This window comes from Zingiber officinale, chromosome 6B (assembly GCF_018446385.1).
Source record: "Zingiber officinale cultivar Zhangliang chromosome 6B, Zo_v1.1, whole genome shotgun sequence".
Lineage (NCBI taxonomy): Eukaryota > Viridiplantae > Streptophyta > Magnoliopsida > Zingiberales > Zingiberaceae > Zingiber > Zingiber officinale.
Window position 1 is genome coordinate 90,982,932 of NC_055996.1, and position 20,157 is coordinate 91,003,088.

General features: G+C 39.6%; 2 protein-coding genes across 2 annotated transcripts; both read right to left on the reverse strand.

Moving 5' to 3' along the window:
• Nucleotides 1-207: 207 nt before the first annotated feature.
• On the reverse strand, nt 208-11,990 carry LOC121993111 (uncharacterized protein At1g32220, chloroplastic-like). The gene is made up of 10 exons (XM_042547789.1): nt 11,816-11,990; nt 11,407-11,482; nt 11,223-11,311; nt 10,499-10,554; nt 10,372-10,427; nt 8,743-8,836; nt 1,906-1,985; nt 979-1,021; nt 757-824; nt 208-674 (listed from the first exon to the last, which is right to left on the reverse strand). Exons 1-10 carry the CDS (start codon nt 11,833-11,835, stop codon nt 501-503), a joined length of 756 nt encoding a protein of 251 aa, XP_042403723.1. The 5' UTR covers nt 11,836-11,990; the 3' UTR covers nt 208-500.
• A 179-nt stretch (nt 11,991-12,169) lies between these two features.
• Nucleotides 12,170-17,947, reverse strand: LOC121993113 (uncharacterized protein At1g32220, chloroplastic-like). Its single transcript, XM_042547791.1, has 10 exons — nt 17,794-17,947; nt 15,648-15,690; nt 15,461-15,549; nt 14,804-14,859; nt 14,669-14,724; nt 13,963-14,056; nt 13,410-13,489; nt 12,877-12,919; nt 12,636-12,727; nt 12,170-12,554 (listed from the first exon to the last, which is right to left on the reverse strand). The coding sequence occupies exons 1-10, from the start codon at nt 17,802-17,804 to the stop codon at nt 12,381-12,383; spliced, it is 738 nt and encodes a 245-aa protein (XP_042403725.1). The 5' UTR covers nt 17,805-17,947; the 3' UTR covers nt 12,170-12,380.
• Between the last annotated feature and the right edge of the window lie 2,210 nt (nt 17,948-20,157).

Consider the following 20,157-nt stretch of genomic DNA (forward strand, 5'->3'; position numbering starts at 1 on the left):
TTCAAATAAGGTAGGATTGGGTTGAGTCAGTTTTCCTTTTGATACAATCAGTATTCTCCCATATCTATCCATCATAATAATAATAATAATAATAATTTTCTTAACAGTTGTAATTCAAATTTATTTAAAATTACACGTGCTCATGAAGATCTATATATTTTGCCCATTTAAATTACTCAATATCATGAATTCGGGTACTATCAAAACTAAATCAAATATCAAGACTAGAGGAAAATTCAACAAAAATATTGTAAAAGAAAGGAAAATTCAACAAAAATAGTGCATTCCCAGCAGGTTGTTCTTCAAATGCAATCATATAATAAAGCGCACGTCCAACAAACTTATCATAAACATAAAGTCTCTTTTTTTTTTTGTTGTTTTTGTCCACGCCTCAATTCAGCAAGTTGAAATAGAAGCAATGAGAATGTTTTGCAGAATTGTTGAGTGAATCCAAAGGAAGACGTCTATGCTTGCCTCCATGAAACTCCCAAGAGCAAAAATCACAGTTCTTTGCCCAGACGAATAATGCTGTATAGATCGACGACGCCAGGAGAAAATGTTGGATCGGTTACACCTTTCACAATAACCTTTGCGACTTTGAACACGCTAACTGGAGGCGTGAAGACAGGACCTATAAGTGGGATGCGTCGAAGTGGTTCTGCGTACTGGAGAACCTGCGGAAAACATGACAATGCCATTTCAAGTCTCAAAAACCGTCTTCTATCACAAATATATATATCGATCAATTGGGTGTACCTTCTCAAAAGGTGCAAAGATTATTGATTCCGATTTACCGTATATGTAACCTGGTCTGAGAATTACACCTGTAGAAAGAAATTTTTGAAGAATTTTATGGGTTCTGAGAGTTTGAGTGATTGCAGACATGCAGAGTATGGAACTTCCAGAAGCCTCCATTATAAAATCATAGATCATCGTATAAATTCCAATTTATTGCATATGTAAAAGAGGAAGACTGACCTCCATTTGGGAACTTGGATGATATTGCTGCTTCAGTCACTCTCTGAAACATAAAGAATCTTCTTCCATAAGAAGTTCAGAGACCAAGATCAACGCTATGTTTTCACTAGCCATGATATACCACTAGTTTTGTGTTTTTGAAATATTTATCTCTTAGGATAGTTTGCATATATGGAACGAAGTCTCATGTTGGAAGTTTAGTAATCAAAGGAAAGTCTATAGCATTCATGTCACATTAGTTGTATTCAATTAGTTGGGCTTTTTAGATGTAATTAATGGAGTTACATGGTTAAGGCTGGTTTAAATTATCTTGCCAAGTGCACTTTGGTTAATTCCAAAATAAAAAATCATTTCTATTTTTATCCCAATATTTCAGATTTATTGAAATTATATCTATGATTTTGTAAGAGTTATGCACATTTAAAAAGTTGTACCTCTTGCACATGGTGACAGCTCGAAATGACTTTCTAAAAAAAGGTAGATCCGCTATCTTAGCGGCCCCACGGATATGAAGGAAGGTTCATGTAGGTACACAGGCCATAGGCGCATGGCAGGGTAAACTCTAGGTCATCAGTTTCTGAGAATCGACCCCTGGCCATTACGCCAGAGATATCATGTGCCCACCGTCTGCGCTACGCCCTGGGGGCGCAAAATGACTTTCTAGATTATATAAAAGAATGACTTCAATTGAGAATATGATCATTCAAAAATTTCAGCATCTTGAGATAATTTTAGCAGCTTGCCATCCATCACTTTGAATTCTTCTCCTTTCTCTCTCTCGTTTTTTTAAATGTTTTCCGACACAAGGTGGATCTCTATGTTTTCACTAGCCATGATACCATTAGTATTGTACTTTCGAAATATTGGCTAGTCTCACAAGGTAAGGCAGATTACAATGATGAGATGAGAGCAATTCAAAAGACAAACCTGTCCATCATAATATCCTTGAAGAAAGTAATCTATGACACCAAAAGAAGCTGCGGATACATATGCAAATCTTTGTACACCTGTCAAAAGAAAGAAACAATGAATTAACTAAAAGTCTGGCTTAAGATCGAACATTTCTCAAGAACAAAATTTAGCATCATAAATAATTATTTTAAGTAACCTATGCCCACTATGGGGCATTGATACATGTAAGTAACCTATACCCACTATGAGGCATTAATATATGTAAGTAACCTTTGCCCACTATGAGGCATTAATATGAAGGTAAGTAACTCCCTCATGTAAGTAACCCCACATTCTTATCTTGTCCTATAAATACATACTTCTTGTGTGAAGTATGTAGGAGAGAAAGAAAGAAAAGGGAAGGGAGTCTAAGAAAGAAGAGAGTGATAGTCTTTATCTTGTTGAGAAGAACAAAAGAAGGCTATCATCACACATATCACAAGGTTAAAGGTTGAAACGTTGTGACATAACGTTGATAGTTCGAAATACGTGACTATCATCTCGACTTCGAGCAATCTGTGGCTAGAGTTCACAACAATTTCGAAGGTTTGTAGTGTCGGCGATTGTTGCATTACCAACCAAGGTACAAGATTTAATTTCTGTAAAGTAGAAGTAAATTGTGTATTTTACTTTTATAAACATCCTACATTGCTATCAGATCCAAGTTGGTTTGATGCACTTCGTTGACCAACTGATCAACGAATTTATGAGAGAAACTCACAAACCCAGTTGAATATCGTGTGTGCAGAGTTTCTCAAGACGTCCGGGCACGTAGAGATGCTCAAGAAGCCCGAGAAGAAGTGCTCGACGCGTGTGTTTAGCCACATGCAAAACTTCTCATCCGCGCTCTCAGCACAAGTGCTCGGGAACGCGACCTAGCCGTGGTGCTAAGGAAGAACTGCGATGCTCGGGTTCTCGACACACAAGTGTGGTTCTTGGGAGGAGAGGTCCGCAGTGCTTGGCATGTAGAGGTGCTCAGCACGAAGTGCTATCCAGCATGCGTACTGCTCGACACTTGTCCGAATTACACTCGATTTATAACTCAGAGTGGGAGATAACCACTTGACCATGGCTTGAACTGAGTGTCTTGGGGTAAGACAAAGAGACCCAACTCTAAGATGTGTGACATAACGATGTCGGTGTTTGGCAGTGTGTGGATTCACAGCGACACGTAGGTTAGCTTTAAGAGTATAATGTGACTACTTGTGTACAATATCTTAATCCGAATGGTGAGAGGCAATTTCAGATTGTGGTGTATGGCGTCTGCTGACTCATACTCTCGTCTTGAAATTTGTATTCGAGTCATTTGAATTAAGATGATTTGTAGGGTACACAAAGTTAAGATCTTAAGCATCAAATGTCACTCACGTCTCGCAATTCGGTATAACATAGATATGGCTGCGATAAAGAATGTCATACTAGATCTCGTGAAGGAAGACAAGCTGAATGGTAATAACTATGAAATATGACACCGGAAGGTTTAGTTTGTTTTCGAGGAACAAGAACTTGGGGAGGTTCTTAAGCATAAGATGTTGAACCTCGGGAAGGTACCACAACACACGCAAGACGAGATCAGGAGGTATATCGTGCTTGGAAAAAGAAGGATGGCCAAGCCAGAGTAATTCTTCTCAGTAGCATACATGATGAACTAATTCCAATTTATGAGAAGTATACTACAACTGTGTCGGTCTGGAATGCTCTTAAAGAGCATTATGACACCCTGTCAGCTCCTAAGTTGGGGATGCTGACCTATAAGTTCATAACTCATAAGAAGAGGTCTGATCATAATATGAAGCAGTATTTAATGCATATGTCGAGCAGGATTGCCTCTTTGAAGAATATGGGGGAGCCTATGTCAAATGAGCTTCAAGTATTAGGAGTGATACAGTCCTTGCCTGCCTCCTGAGATACTGTTAAGACCTATCTCACATACACTGAAAGTATCTGTACTTTCATGGATGTGAGTAGGCATTGTGGAGGAGGAGCGCCAGGAGGTGACTAAGTTTGCTTCAGGTTATGCTCACTTTGTGGAGTCAAGTAAGGACTCTCGGGGTACAAAGCGCAAGTGGTGCAAGCATGAGAAGAAGACCAAAGGTCGTGGCAAGAAGAAGTCATTTGTAAAGACCGATGAAAAAGGATAGGGACAGAAAGGCAAGAAAAAGAGCTTGTAAAGAGCAATGTCTGATGCTACGTATACGGTAAGCAAGGGCATTTCGCACGTGAGTGTAGCAAGCAAGAGGTATATCCTTCTTCTTTACATGGTATGAGTTATGTATCATCTAGTGTGATGTTCGCTAACTCATCTCCTTTATGAATTGTAGACTCAGGAGTCACAGACAATGTAGCTTGTGATAGGAGTGCATATGTGGATTCCGCCGTTTAAGCCTAAATGCAAGAAGACTATATGTGGAAAATGAGGCATTTCTGGAGGTGAGGAGGGATTGGCACTTGCAAGCTTTTGCTGCAAAATAATCAAGTCATGTATCTCCATGGCGTGTTATATACTCCAAAAATAAGGCGGAATCTAGTTCCTGTTCGTAGTCTAAACTAGTTAGGATATTGTGTTGTAATTGGACACTCTAAAGTTTCCATCTCGTATGACAGTACTTTAATATGTTCCGGTTTAGTACATGAGGGACTATATGCACTGAACTTGATTTTTTTCATGAGTTTTATCCTATATCTACCATTGCCTTTACATTTGATAATGTAGTGGATGATATTAATGTTTTGACATAGCAGACTTGGTCATATAGGGCAAGAGAGGATGAGCCGGTTAGAAGCATGTGGCGTGTTAGGCCAGCTAACCAAGGTCGAGTTACCCTTATGTGAGTTTTGTCTAGAAGGCAAAACTACAAGAAAACCATTTGGAAAAGCAATAAGGGCTGGGACTCCATTGCAGTTAGTTCATTCCGACATTTATGGACCCATGAATGTGAGAGCTCGAAACAGAGCCACATACTTTATTACCTTTATAGACAATTCCATGCGTTTTGGTTATGTCTACCTGATCTCGCACAAGTCTGAGGCACTAGAGTGTTTTAGAAGGTTTATTAGCGAGATAGAAAATCAGCTAGACATGAGAGTGAAAATTTTCAGAACCGATTGGGGCGCGCAGTTTAGAGAGCTTTGTTTCGAAAAAGGCATTACAAGACAGCTGACTATTTCTACTACTCAGCAGAATGGAGTCGCTGAGAGAAGGAATAGGACTCTATTGAAAATGGTGAGGTCCATGATGGCACAGGCCAATTTACCAATCTCTCATTGAGGGGATGCGTTATTGACTGCAGTCTATGTCCTTAATCGTGTTCCAACAAAGTCAGTGGTTAGCACCCTATACGAATTTTAGATAGGGAGGCATCCTGTCCTTAGCCATCTTAGGACATGGGGTTGTGCTGCGTATGTTAGAGATTCCTCGCATAAGTACGACAAGTTAGGCCCGCGAGGAAAGAAGTGTATCTTCATCAGATACTCTGAACACTCCAAAGGATATATGTTCCTAGGAGAACATACGGATGATACAATAACTGAGATTGAATCTCATGATGTCATGTTTCTTGAGAATGATTTTCCTAAGAGAGGAGAAATCGATCGAGCCTACACCTTCTATGAGATGGATGAGCCTATTGGTACAGTCAAGCCTAGCAAGATTCAAGACTTGATTATAGATCTTGGTTCTAGTGGGAGTGGTCCATCTGAAGGTAGGGAGACTCTCTCTCCTCATAGGAGTGATCGGCAAAATATATCTTGTCGTCGTTTTCCGATTGAAAATGAGATTCTCATTGTGACTCCAGAGGATGATGATGAATCGAGGACCTTTGGAGAGGCTCTCGAAGGTTCTAAAAAAGTCCAATGGTTAATGGCTATGCAAGAAGAAATAGAATCAATGAAAGTCAACAAGGTCTGAGCCTTAGTTGACTTACCTGAGGGTAGAAAGGTCATTGGGAACAAGTGGGTTCTCAAAATCAAGAGGAAGGCCGATGCATCGAGAGATATAAAGCTCATCTGGTAGCCAAGGGTTACACACAAACAAAGGGCATTGACTACGAGGAGACTTTCTCCCCGTAATCAAGTTTACATCGATCCGTTTACTTTTAGCGATTGTCGTCGGTTTAGATCTAGAGTTACACTAGATGGACGTTAAGATTGTTTTCCTTAATGGAAGTTTGGATGAGGAGATTTACATGGAACAACCCTCTGGGTTCATTTTATTAGGTCAAGAAAATAAGATTTGTCGACTTCAAAAGTCAAAATATGACCTAAAGCAATCATCCAGGCATGGACCTAAGATTTCACGAGGAGGTAATATCTTATGATTTTACAATGGTCGAGGAGGATCATTGTGTCTATTTAAAAAGGTTAGATGACTCTTTTGTGATTCTGTCATTATATGTAGATGACATAATGTTAGCTGTGATATAATCCAAGAGTAGGGATAAGACGATTTCTAACTATAAAAGATTCTGAGAGTAGCCCTATTAGAACTTAAGTCACCCTGATATGTGTTCAGGATGAGGTCATGTGTGACATGACTGATATGGGCGTAGTCACATCTATATTGCCTGTAAGAAGCCAAGTTTAAGATCTCAGATATCACCTGCGAATTGTGATGTCATTGAGATACTCTTTCAGAGATCTATGGGTAGAGTCTCATGTGTAGACTGAGTCTCATACTTGCACAATGCTAGAGAAAACTGACATATGCCCTTTTAAGAGATGGGGGATTAACATTGTGGCATGTGTTTCATACCACGTGTGATATATAGACTGGGATAGTAGGAGCCATATTATAAGAGACAATAACTTTATATCCCCGAGCCCCACTGTGTGAGATCCGAAATCCTCGAGGTGGGATTTCTTGTGCCCTTATTACTTTCGGCTATTTCTTGATGTTATGATTCAGTGTTTGCTACTTTAGTCTATTTACCGATGGTCCGGAAGATAAATTGAGGTTTGAGGGACAGGTCTAGGAAAGCAGCTGAGTTAAGATTGATAGATTCAAGTTTGAGAAAAGAAAGACCAATTGACAATACATCATCATATAATATTCACTGACTAGTCTTTTATGTTTATCTATGTAGAGACTAAAACATATTAGTGAATATAAAATCGAGCATCATTTGAGGATTACTTTCAATGAGGAAAGTAGCTCGATGGATGTATTAAGTCTTGGATCTAAGATACAGTGAGATTTTGTATCTTATGATACAATGATGACTGTTTAATCATCCTAACAGGTGCAATGAGTAGTTTTGTATGCAGGTGTGCTCGCAAGTCACACGACGTTTAACCCTGTATAGAAGCCTAGTATGGTGATATGATGGGTCACATGAGTTGAATGCCCTTGTGTGCAAGTGGGAGATGTAAATAACCTATGCCCACTATGGGGTATCGATACATGTAAGTAACCTATACCTACTATAAGGCATTAATACATGTAAATAACCTATGCGCACTATGGGCATTAATATGAAAGTAACTCCCTAATGCAAGTCGCACAACATTCAATCCTGTATGGAAGCCTAGTATGGTGATATGATGGCTCACATGAGTTGAATGGCCTTGTGTGCAAGTGGGAGATGTAAGTAACTCATGGCCACTATGGGGCATTGATACATGTAAGTAACCTATGCCCACTATGGGGCATTAATATAAAAGTAAGTACCTCCAGTTTATGACTTTGTAGTGTTGGTGATTGGTGCATCACTAACGGAGGTACAAGATTTAATTTCCGCAAAGTAGAAGTAAATTATGTATTTTACTTTTATAAACATCCTACAATTATATTTAGTGACATTCAATTAAGATAAAAGCCAAGAATAGAGCATAAGAAAGCAAGCAGAGTCAACCAAAGTCTGGCTATTATCATAGAGTTTCTTGAGAGAAAATTATACATTGTCAAAATTGTGATTGCATCATTCGATTAGGCTAGAAAACTAAGAATAGAGAAACTAAACAATTATGTTATACCAATCCCATTTCTAATTGCTAATCAGAACTCTTACAGGTTCATAAAGTGCTAAAAGAGTTCATCATCGGATGTTGTGGATTGTCAGAGAACAATGCTGCGGGCAATCAAGTCAAAAGCATTGTAGAAGAAAGCAAGCAAATTTATCAAAACAAACTAAACTGGCCTGGGATTGCAAAGATAAAAATCTAACAAAGACATCAGTCAGGGTATATTAGTAAAGAAAAATAACCAAGTTATTCTATAAGTTTATCCAAGACTAAAACTTTAAAGGAAGTTATGTTCTCAAGGACATGAATTGTTATTTGAGAAAATGCAGCACCTGAAACCTGCTTCAACATTCTTGGTTATCTCCTAAAAGGATTCAGAATAAATTATTTCTCACATGTGAAACGGGTTTCAAAATGTACTAATATAGACTAATATTGAAAATAAGATAACCTGACCAACAACAAATAAAAAACAGGAAGCACATCAGGCTCTAACTTTCTATGTCACAGCTATGCTATGCCCAACAATTCAAAAACCAACCTAAACGTCAAAAGTGAGAGAAAGGGTTGTTAAAAAGGAAACAAAATGCAAGGAATAGGAAACAAATGCAAACATTCAATCCACAACTTCCACCAACATTTGGTAATATACTCGATCATTCAAAAGGACTTTTGCATTTTTAGCATTTAATCAGGCCCACATGCAAATAACCAGTAAACATTATAGTTCACAAATGTTACTAATTTTTCTAGTATTCTAAGCTTTTCTTCTTAGAACCCCATTTATGAAAAACAAAATTGTTATATGAGCGTTCTGAATTCTTAAAAAATACAACACACAAAAAAGATGTAAACCTTGCTCAGAAGCAACTTGTACAGCATTAACGTTTGCAGTCCCATTAAGTGTGCGCATATGGGAAGGGGATCCAAAGCCTCCGACACAAGATACCTGTGACAGATACAATTATTCCCATAGGAATATTACCACAATATATTATTAAAAGAAGTTACCATTAGCTGTCCACTTCAACCGAAGAAACTTTGCTCATCTATCTATCACTTAGAACCACTGATATAATCCCATTTAAACAAGAGGATTCAATGATTATGTTTCTTATTCTCAGTTATTACTTATTAGCTTAAGGTGTCCAAGTTCAAATTAATAGTAGTTTGCACCTGAGTTTCTAAGATTTTTTCATTAGCCCACAACTGCATGTGAGACGAAACTAAAATGTCATAATATACTGCCTTAAGGTTTAACAACTCTGTTGGGACCCAAAGTTCAGCTCACACTCCAAAGTCATTCCTAATCGGTAACATTTGAAGAATAGTGATCCTTCGTCCATCACACAAGCAACTATTTCCAAACACCTTGTCATACCTAAGATTAGATCTAATATAATTCCAACTTTAAGGCCCAAAATACTTAAGCCCAAACTAATAGTAGTTTACCCATCTAATCCAATAGGCCTTCCTTATTAGATCACAATCTCCCATCTAGGATTAAAATTGGGTTGTCACAATTCAAAAATCATTTAAAAAAAATAAAAAAAAACTTAGAAGGGACATGATGGAACTAAAGATCTATAATTGGTAATGCAATTTCTCAGTTGTCGAAACTTTCATATGCTAAGGACAGATAAAAGAAATTTTCACAATGTGTATATATTTTCCAATTCACTGTAACTAATTATCTGACTTCAAATTTCTAACTTCCTCTTCACCTCTTCTTGTATATTATTCCTAATTTCTTATTCCAATTGTGATATTTAAAACTTTAATTAAAATCTTACATCTTGGCATCACCAGAACACTACTACCTTCCTAAGTGTTTGGTCTGTGAACCTACTTCTCTTGGAGGACTTGGTTTTCTTAGTCCAATGGAATGTAATTGGGTGCTTCTAGTCAAGTGGTGGTGGATTTACCTATCCAGCTCTTTTGCCCTGTGGAGATGCATTGTAGCCTGAGTTTTCTTTTTGAGCAAAGGTTGGGAAGTGGCCTCTCTAGATTGTTCCTGGTCATATATTATAGAATATTGTAGAATATTCTTGTTTCCTTATTTAATTGTAGTTCTTAATTGACTAATTAATTTCCTAGGATATCTTTGAGAATATGAGCAGCTATTTATCTGATTCTCTTATATATATATATAGATATATCTATGTATATATGGTTTTTGTAGCAATGTGGGATAGATTTGGGATGCATCATATTTGGCTGTTTGAATGAACACAATTGTCATGTATACTATATCCTTTTTTTTAAAAAAAAAAACATCATCTTACAAATTCCAATTTTTGTAACCAATCCTCTAGCTTCAAGCATCTAAAATCCACTTCACATCTACTTGTATGTTCTTCCTAATTTCTATTTCAATTGCGATTTTATTTAAAACTTTAAATGACACCATCTTAAGTATTTATCAGGTTACAAAATACAAATTAAATAGTATGTGGAATAAAGAATTATACAAGCAATTCATACCACTGCAGTTGCATCACTCATAGCATCCCTCAAAGATTCAGGTTCAAGAAGATTCCCTGCAGAATAAAAGAATAACAGTGTTGAACTAGACATATTTTGAGAAGGAAATTTATTCTTTTCCTCTAACCTTTGTGCCACTCAACTTTCTCAGCCCATGATTCACGTGTTGATGGTTTGCCTGACCTGGATTAATAAACTAACTGTCAAAGATGAAGCATAGTTCATTTTTCCTTATAGAAAAATATATCTGTATTGTAACGACTAGCATCTTAAAAGATCAAAATAGAATTTAACCAAGCAATAAGCAAACAAGAATCTTACATGAGTCAAATATTCTACAATTAGGACTCACTAAACAGAAAGATAAACAAAGGTTGATTGGATTAAGTGAAAATTTTAATATCTGAAACAGAAATCCAGAGCTTATCTTTAGTATCAAAAAGATATCTAAGGTGAGACTTAGATAGTGGCCTAGAGCATAAAACCAGTGTTCCATTCAGTACAACAATATCTCAAACTGAAGGAAAAAAACATAACATTCACACAAGAATTTAACTTATCATTGAAAAATCAAAGAATGTTTTCTAAAAATACATAAATTTACTTCAGTGTACATAGGAAGAACACAACAAAAATAACTAACAGATTAGCTTTAAAATATCACTCAAAAAAATTCCAAACCATCCTTTGTCTTAGTTATGTTGAAAACACACAGCATAAGATTAAAGAGAAGATCTCATTGTAGATAAAGTGATAACTAGAAAAGCAGAAATTGGATTTGCAGTCATAGACAGATTATACAGGAAGCTCAGCCTACTCAAAAAGTGTGACGCGCATGAAAAATAAAGCACCTGCTGAGACTAGAAACAGAAAATCCTTGAGCCAATGCCTCTTTGCAAACATGTGATCCCACGAATCCATTGCCACCCAGTACAAGTATCTGTTACGAAAATCATACAATTTATAAGAAAACAAAAAAGGGAAAGGGAAAAGTAGCCAAAAGTTCATAATCTTCATCACGGAACCCATCAACACCTTTGCTATTGATCTAGACGTTTCTCTTCCTGCTTCCTCCGCTTTAAGAGGCTCAGTCTCCGATGATCTTCCGTATCTGGACAGACCAACACGACAGTTTCACGCTAATGAAAAAACATGTTGCACAAACAAATTGATCTGACGCAGCCCGCACAAAAACAACCTACTAAATATTATCCATCATTACTTCTTTTTTTTTTTTTGGTTTTTTGTAATTACACATTCATGAAGTCATCTCCGTCAACAATTTCTCCGAATTCCCGCTCCAAAAAACGATTAGGAGCCATAAAACGTTACTATTGGTCAAGATACCAATCGCAAAACCAAGATTAATCTTTTACCGCGACCTAGAGATATAGGAATCGCAAATCGACAGGAAATTTGGGAAGGGGAGAGAAGGAAGGGATACCGCGACGCGACGGAGGTCATCCTTGATCCTTGGAGCCCTAGATCTGGTCGTCTCCTTCCGAGGGTGTACGCTCGAGTGGGAGACGGGGACGACGGAGGCCCGCGTTTTAAAACTTCTCGATCTGCTACGTTTTCTTCTAGAAGCGAGGCGGTTGAGGAGTTGCTCCTCAAATCGTTGACTCGCGGTAAGCGCGTCAGCTAAGACAGGAAGTACGTTACACATCGCCTTTTTTCTCAATCTGGAGGCACGGGACCGTTTCCAGATTTTTCAAAATGGGACATGTGAGTTGCGGTTTGATAATTTACTTCTTCCAAATCAAAATCCGCAGTCCGCACCGCCAGGAATGAACAGATCAAGGGAAAATGTTATTCTTGAAATGAATTGGGCTAAAACGCAGAGATGCACATACTAATGGCTTACATATCACAACTGTGTGGACGATCAAATTGTCTTTTCAACACTGATAAATTACTACAACAACAATAACAACGCGTAAGGAATAAGTACACAGTAGATCGATAGAGAGCCGGAGCTTGTTTTGATGGAGCACGAGTGAAAACGCTGGCTAGTTTTGTTTGCCCAAGCGAATGATGTTATACACGTCGACTATGCCCGGAGGAAATGTTGGATCAGTTGCGCCCCTCACTACCACCTTTGCGACTTTGGCAACATTAACCGGAGGTGTGAAGAAAGGGCCTATGAGGGGGATCTTGCGAAGGAACGGTGTGTGCTGGAAAGCCTGCAGAGGGCGCAATCATTTACTTCATGTCGTGAAATCTTGTTTCTTTGCAGAATGGATAGAATACGTGATAGATTGTACCATCTCAAAAGGCGTCCACAATCGCCCGAACGGTATCTTCAAAGGTCCGATGGGGCGCGTTCCATATATGTAACCTGGCCTGAGAATTACTCCTGCAAAAGCATTTTCAAGAGTAGCAAGCAGAGAATCATGTGCTTTCAATTCAAGATGCAACCATTCACATTCGGAAGAACTATATTCTAGTTCATTGCACAAGAACCAAAATTTAATTAGCACATGGAACACAAGTAGGAAGACTGACCTGCATCAGCAAATCTTTTCTTGATTTCTGCTTCAGTAGCTCTCTACATCACGAAGAAAGCATGATGATGTAGAAGATGGCATAATAACATTAATAACCAGCTAACGAGAATTGTAACAATCATGAGATCAGTGTTCAATTTATTTTCCCAATGAATTCCTCTTTTTTGGCAAGTGGTTTTGTTAGTGTTTCCATAATGTTTGTGTGTAGAGGGGATGAAAGCAACAATACACTATCTTTTTTCACTTTTTCTTCCGTAATGAGCTTGCATTGCCATGTTAGAACACCTGGATATAGAAGTTCAAATACAAGCATTATCTTTTCTCGTTTAATATTAAATTGAAATTAAGCAGTTATTATATAGGTGGCCCAATTTTTGGTGCTTGCAATCGAGGGCTTATTTTAAAATAAGCTATGTCCTGCTAAATGATCGTTGGTCCATGGCACAACAAAAAATTTTGTTACTAAGAGTTCAACTTAGTAAGACCTTAGTAAGACAGAACTAAAAGAAAAGATGAATTCAGAAACTGCACCTGTCCATCGTAATAACCTTGTATACAATAGTCAATTACACCAAAAGAAGCAGCTGATATGTATACAAATCTTTTTACACCTGCAAAAAGAAAGAAGCAGTTAGTTTCGATGAGTAGTCTCAAACATCAGCATTCAGAATTCAGAATAGCATTTGGCAGAAAATGAAACCAAGAGTGCAAGTACTATTGGAATCCTTTCAGTCTAGTCAAACTGTTAACTAAATTAGGTTTTGTAAAAACTTCCAAGAAATGCACGATCCATATTTTGTAGTATGTCATGTAAAACATATAAATGATCACATCTCAACACAGAACTGAAGAGGAAAAGCAAGAAACAAGAAGCAGATGGCAAGTTGATCTGCCAGCATTCACTGAATTTTTTTTATTTGCTCAACTATTTATACTGCTCTTTTGCATGTCAATTCTCAATACAGGTTTAAGTGCACACAAGTGATTTTGATTTTTTGTTCTTCCACGCATCTTTTCAAATCAAGAAGGCAATACTATAATGTTCTCGATTACGGAAGAAAAGTCTAAGAAAATAGAAGAAAACCATTTTCTGCAGCAGCTTGCACAGCATTGACGTTTGCAGTCCCATTGAGCGTGCGCATGTAGGAAGGGGATCCAAAGCCTCCAACACAAGATATCTGTAACATTTATCTTTGAGTTACATGAGTTCATCAACTAATAGCATAACAACAAACATTTTACAGCTCCAAAAATTTCCATATTCTTTATGTAGCAAATTACCATTTCTCAAAGAAACTATTCAACTCGCTACTTGTACAACACAAATAAATGGACACCATCCAACATCAATTCTAAGTCCACCAATTTCATCAACATTAGCTGACATCTAACAACACATGAACAAGGTCTTAGAATTAACAGCAACCTAACTAGCAAGTCGCCTGACATATTACTGTCATTAACATTTGGCTTATAGACTAAACCAAAGCTAGCTTCAAGAACATAATTTGCCAAAATACTGAACCACACAACTGAATCTGTAATAAATATGTTCACTTGTCAGAACATATATTACTCAAGTAATGCAGATGAATGTCCATCCTGAACACCTAAACCTGGATATTCCTGACATACATCCTTATGAAACGTATGAGAATGTCAAGCAACCACAGGCATAAACCTCAAGATTCCACTATACCCAACTAGTTTTAATGGGTACCAACTTCTTTTGTTGGAAAATGTATCTCATGCGTGTTTGCAGTTTGAAGAATAAAGCCATGCAAGCATACCACAGAAGTTGCATCCCTCATAGCATCCTTCAAAGATTCAGGTTCAAGAAGATTCCCTGTCAAATGAAAGCAATTGTCTGATTTTGGAATTGGATATATTTTGAGTTGGAAAAGATTAGTCTCACAATTCCCCACCTTTGTACCACTCCACTTCATCAGCCCAAAGTTCTTTTATTGATGGCCTCCCAGACCTAAGCAACATATCAAATGTAAAACACTAAACATATTTTTTTTATGCTCTTAGATAAGTCTGTAGCAACATGCAACTAGCATGTGGAAGATTAAAATAGAATGTATCTTTAAGTCAAGGCACAACAATACGCATGTGGGTTAAAAGATGTTTTAGAATAACACACGCAAGAAGAATAAAAGAAAAGACACGTACAAGAAGAAAGACATGTAAAGCTTGATTTGATTGATAAAGTTTCAATATGTGAAAGTTTTGACAAGATTTTTTTAAGGCCTTGGATAGTATTGAGGAGTACCTATGGGATTCACTTGGCTAACAGTAAATTAGATAGTTCTTATTTCAATTTGGAACAATAGTTCTTATTTCAATTAGGGAACAGTTCTTAATACATGAAACTGATTGCATTTGTTTGATCGTGGATATGAAGTACCTACTTTCATTATTGATAAATAACCAAGTGACTTGACTCATTAATATGAAACACCTACTCTTGTTATAGATAAAGTTGCAGTTATAGAAATAGAAGAAGTGGGTGTGCTAACTATAGACAAATGCCCACAATGATAATGCTACCAAAAGAGTGTGGGAAAAAAATAAAACACCTGCTGAGACTAGCTACAGAAAATCCTCGTGCCAAAGCTTCTTTGCAAACATGTGAGCCGACAAATCCATTGCCACCTAATACAAGTATCTGATATGAGAAGCATAAGATTAGAATATGAAAGAAAAACTAGCAAACAACTTCTAAACATGAGTGACTAAAATGTCCAGCATGCAATCTAAAGTCACCTTGATTGATGATGGTGGTGAATTTGACTCAATTGACCCATACCTGAACAAATTGGCATAGATTTTGGTTAATCATTAAAAATAAGGAAAATGTTAGATAAATTACTGGTCTCCTAAAGTCCAATTATAAACCAAAGCTTACATGTGGAAATTAACAAGTTTAGATAAACTTGAATAGATAGCTAAATATGACTACAGTAAAAGTTTGGAATCATCCACTTCTTCAATTAATGATGCGGTGATGATGAAGAGCCCCACCCCGCTGCCTCGGTGGAGGTCAAAGTTAAGGTGGTTAACGCGTAAAAGGCATCGACCGATCGGGCGAAACATGCCCCGACCGGGGAGAAGGCCCCGACCTGTCGTCGACTTCGACACGGGGAGCATTCAAATAACTGACGCTCAAGGGAGAACGACGCGCAGAAGCCGAGCCGAACGGCTACCCCGCTCGGCCAGACAGCGAGGCCTGGCATCGACAGAGTTCAACTTCGGTCGAGCGGCTACCCAACTCGGCCTGACAACAGAATCGACATCAGCCGAGCACGCGGACAGTGGACTTCTGGCCAAGCGGCTATCCCGCTCAACCCAGCAACAGAGAATACGGCAGTGGACTTCCGGCCGGGCGGCTATCCCGCTCGACCCGACAACGGACAGCACGTGGACAGTAGAATTCCGGTCGAGCGGCTACTCCGCTCGACCAAGCAATAGACACTGCAGACTATCTTTCGACATCCTTTTGGGAGCTAGTGCCGCTAACAAGCGGCATGGTCAAACAGAGGATCGTACGACGGAAGCTTCCACTGTCACTTCATAGATATGCTCGGCATGTTAAGGTACTGTGTCAGGAGCACTTTGGGAAGTGTGCACGTGCGGTACCGAAGCTCTATATAAAGGGGGGTCCAAGTATCGGCGGAGGTATGCGATATTTTACTGTTGCACGATAGTCTTCTTGTTGCTCCGCTTATTGCTTCTTCTTCTTCTCCGTCGGAGGGCTATCACCGGGGACCCCTTCCCTGGCTCGACACTGATGTCAGCTGTGTTGCAGGTTAGAGTGGAGTCCACAGGAGGTCGGCGGGAGCGCCACATCCCCAGCATCCATCTCATCGACTTTCTCGGACATGATCAGGCACAATCATTGCATATCATTCATTCTTCTCCACAAGATGTTAAATAGAACAAAATTAAGTTGGTACATCCAACTCTGATCATGATATAGCATAAACCACCAGATCCCAAAATCAATAGTGAACGTCTTATTATCTATTTGCTAAAAAGAGCAAAATCTACCAACAATTGCTTGGTTTAGTAGTAAACAAGCTAGATAGGAGGAATTTTCGCTAAAGGTAAGGGATTTGAATCCATATAATGGCATATTAGGAGGGGTTTAGCCTTATCACTCCTGTCATCCAATGTGGTGTGTGTCCATCTAAAAAATAAGCAAGATCTCCAGTCAATTCACATTCACAATCCAATATTTCTTGCATTCTCACACAAAAGTTGTTCAATTTAGCAAACAAATTGTTTCAAGCATCTTATAACCATGGCACATGGTGTAACTGACCAAATCATCAAGACTAAGGACAAAACTCAATGACAATATCCTACTTCATAAAACAAGTGAGATTTCTAGAAAAACATGTTCCAGGCAGAGTTTTGTCCGCTCTTCCCCTCACAATACTATGGTATCGTGTAAACAACCGGATCCTCATGAATAACTACCTACCTTAGTTTTTATTATCCCGTTTGTTTAAGAAAGAGCGGGATCTCTATTCAAATCGCACTCATGCTCCATAATCCCTCGACTTCTTACGTCCCTTCCAGTTCCCACTCCGAGTAAACAATTAAAACCGACTAAGGCGTTGAATTAGGCAAAAATTAAGTTATCAATGACCACAATACGGTTTAAACTACAGATCCTCCAGACTAAAAACCAAGCTCAAAATTTGCATCCAGACTCAATACTCATCTTTACAGTGACGACGCAAAGCTAAGGCACCACAAACTGATTGCACGAGCTCAATATACACTAGAAGATAGTCAACAACATACTCACTAAGATAAACGCAGGCCCGCCCTATTCTTCCTTTCCAAAAAAGAAAAAAAAAACAGTCAAACAACAGAACTGGTTTGCAAAGAAAGAGATGCTTACATGGAGCTCATTGCTGCAGTCCGAAATGGAGCTCCGGAGGAGATGGAGAAGGAGGCGGCAGCGAAGGGATCGAGTGCAAGGAGGGCGAACGAGGAATCCTCTTTAGCGAGATATGACGAAGCACCGCCGGAATTAAGCCGATGCTAAGGCTTCTAGAAGCTGTGCGCTGTGCTATTAAACCGGACCGGTCCTATCCGGCCTGGTTTGTCCTAGAAGTCAGGAAGCAATCGGCTTATTTCCCAAATTCAATTTAACCATTCTATCATTTTAAATTTAAACGTTAATTACTAAATGTATTTACAAAATTTTCTTTTTTAAAAAAAAAATATTGTTCGGTGAAATTTTGTTAAAAAATTAAATGTAAAATTTGTCAAGAATTTAATAATTGCAAATTCTTATTTTTATTATGTACCACGAAAATATATATTAAAAATCTAATTGATTAATTATTGGAAAATAGAATTGATGGAATCGAATAACACAGCAAATTCGGGTGAAAATAATTCTTTGGTCCGTCGGGATTCAACTATTATTTAATTCTACAAAATTATTACGTAAAATCAACTCGGCTACCTGAGGATCTGATAATATAACAAATGCACCTCCCAATTATGTACCTCTACCTCATCCGATCATTGATGCGGGCCCAAGTTGTTGAAGCAAAATTTAAAAGTTTTCTTGCCTTAGGATTACAGTACGATAGTAAATTTATTTTTAGCTCCAAATTAAGATAGGGGTAATTGCTCCGGTGGTAAAGAAGGGAAGGAGGGATCTCAGTCGTACAGTGGAAACGACATGCGGAAATCAAAGTCAAGATGGTCAGCCCAAGGGTTATACCGAGCGGGGGTGTCACCTCGCCGATCGGCCGTGATAGCGCCCAGGCCGACGCAAAGACAGCCCGATTGCACGTCGGGCTTCCGATGCTCAGGGGTTCTCGTGTAAAAGAATCGACAAGCCGAGCGGCATGTCCGCTCGGCCAAGCTACCAAACAACTAAGGGCGTATGTCCGTCCGAGCATACAACCGAGCGGCTCTCCCGCTAAGTCTAGTAACGGGCAAGAGGAGGACAAAAGGAACAACTGGCGATATCCTTCTCCAGACAAGCGCCGCCGACCAACGGCATGATCGGCGGACAGATCGGACAGAGAATCGTACGGTGGAAGCTTTCACTGTCATACCAGAGATATGCTCGGATAGTTGCGGTATGGCGTCAGACACACTTTTCTAACATGACCATTCTGAGGTATGCTTTGAGGAGTGTGCACGCCTCGGGGAAGCGTGCACGCGCCCCCCTCACCCCGGATCCTATATAAGGACCCCCAGACTTCGACAGAGATATGCGCGATTCTTCACTATAGCTACAGTATCGTTACTATGCTTCTACTTCATCTCGTCGTTGCCTGACTTAAGCGTCGGAGGGCCGTCGCCGGGAACCCCTTCCCCGCCCAGTTTTGTGCTTGCAGGTTTCCACCGGAGGCTCACAACAGTTGGAGGATCATACGCTGTCAACGAGAGCGCCACGTCCCCATCGTCTGTCGACTCAGCACTCGAACAGGATCAATTTGGCGCCGTCTGTTGGAACGCACCTGAATCCGAGCCGAAAAGATGGAGGAAGCTGAACGTTCACACACCGTGACACTCTCTCCCGAAGAACTCGACGCGCTCATCCAGGCGCGAGCAGCAAAGATAGTGGAGCAGCAACAAAAAGCGTTAGCCGAGCAGAGGGCGCAGCAGGAGACCTCGGCGTCGGGAGCCCAAGCGGCCCAAGAAGATCGACCGGAGCAATACTCCACTTGGGCGTAGAATAAAGGTCAGACTGGCACACCAGGAGGCGTGCCGCCCACCCCTATTCCATTCCACCAAGCCTTGTTCCAGACTCCGTCCGAGCTAGCTCAAGCCAATCAGGGGTCATCCGACGAAGCGCCTGTGCGGAACGCCAGGAAGGGGAAGCTACCTCAGACCGAGTCATCCCCCGAGCAAATCAATCGCCAGTTTTCTGAGACGATTCTGCAAGATCCACTTCCAAAGTATTACGCCCCCCCTAGCGATCGGAGAGTACAACGGCACAACCGACCCGGACGACCACCTCAGTAAGTTCGACAACACCGCCACTCTACATCAATACACCGATGGAGTCAAATGCAGGGTCTTCCTCACCACCCTGTCCGGCTCCGCACAACGCTGGTTCAGGAGGTTGTCGGACGGATCAGTACGAAGCTTCAAGGACTTCCGAACAGCGTTCCTCCACTACTTTGCCAGCAGCCGACGCTACCAAAAAACTAGCGTCAACTTATTTTCTATGAAGCAAGGCCCGAGAGAAAGCCTCCGAGCTTACATCCGGCGTTTCAACCAGGCGGTCATGGAT

Excerpts from the sequence above, each read along its gene's own strand:
- LOC121993111 (XM_042547789.1), bottom strand. The coding sequence starts at position 11,835 with ATGACCTCCGTCGCGTCGCG. Across the intron at positions 10,428-10,498 it reads GAAAGTTGAGTGGCACAAAG|GGAATCTTCTTGAACCTGAA; the intron begins GTTAGAGGAAAA and ends TTTATTCTGCAG. Across the intron at positions 675-756 it reads TCTTTGCACCTTTTGAGAAG|GTTCTCCAGTACGCAGAACC; the intron begins GTACACCCAATT and ends TGTTTTCCGCAG.
- LOC121993113 (XM_042547791.1), bottom strand. Across the intron at positions 14,057-14,668 it reads TGAGGGATGCAACTTCTGTG|ATATCTTGTGTTGGAGGCTT; the intron begins GTATGCTTGCAT and ends TAAATGTTACAG. Across the intron at positions 13,490-13,962 it reads GCAAGCTGCTGCAGAAAATG|GTGTAAAAAGATTTGTATAC; the intron begins GTTTTCTTCTAT and ends TTCTTTTTGCAG.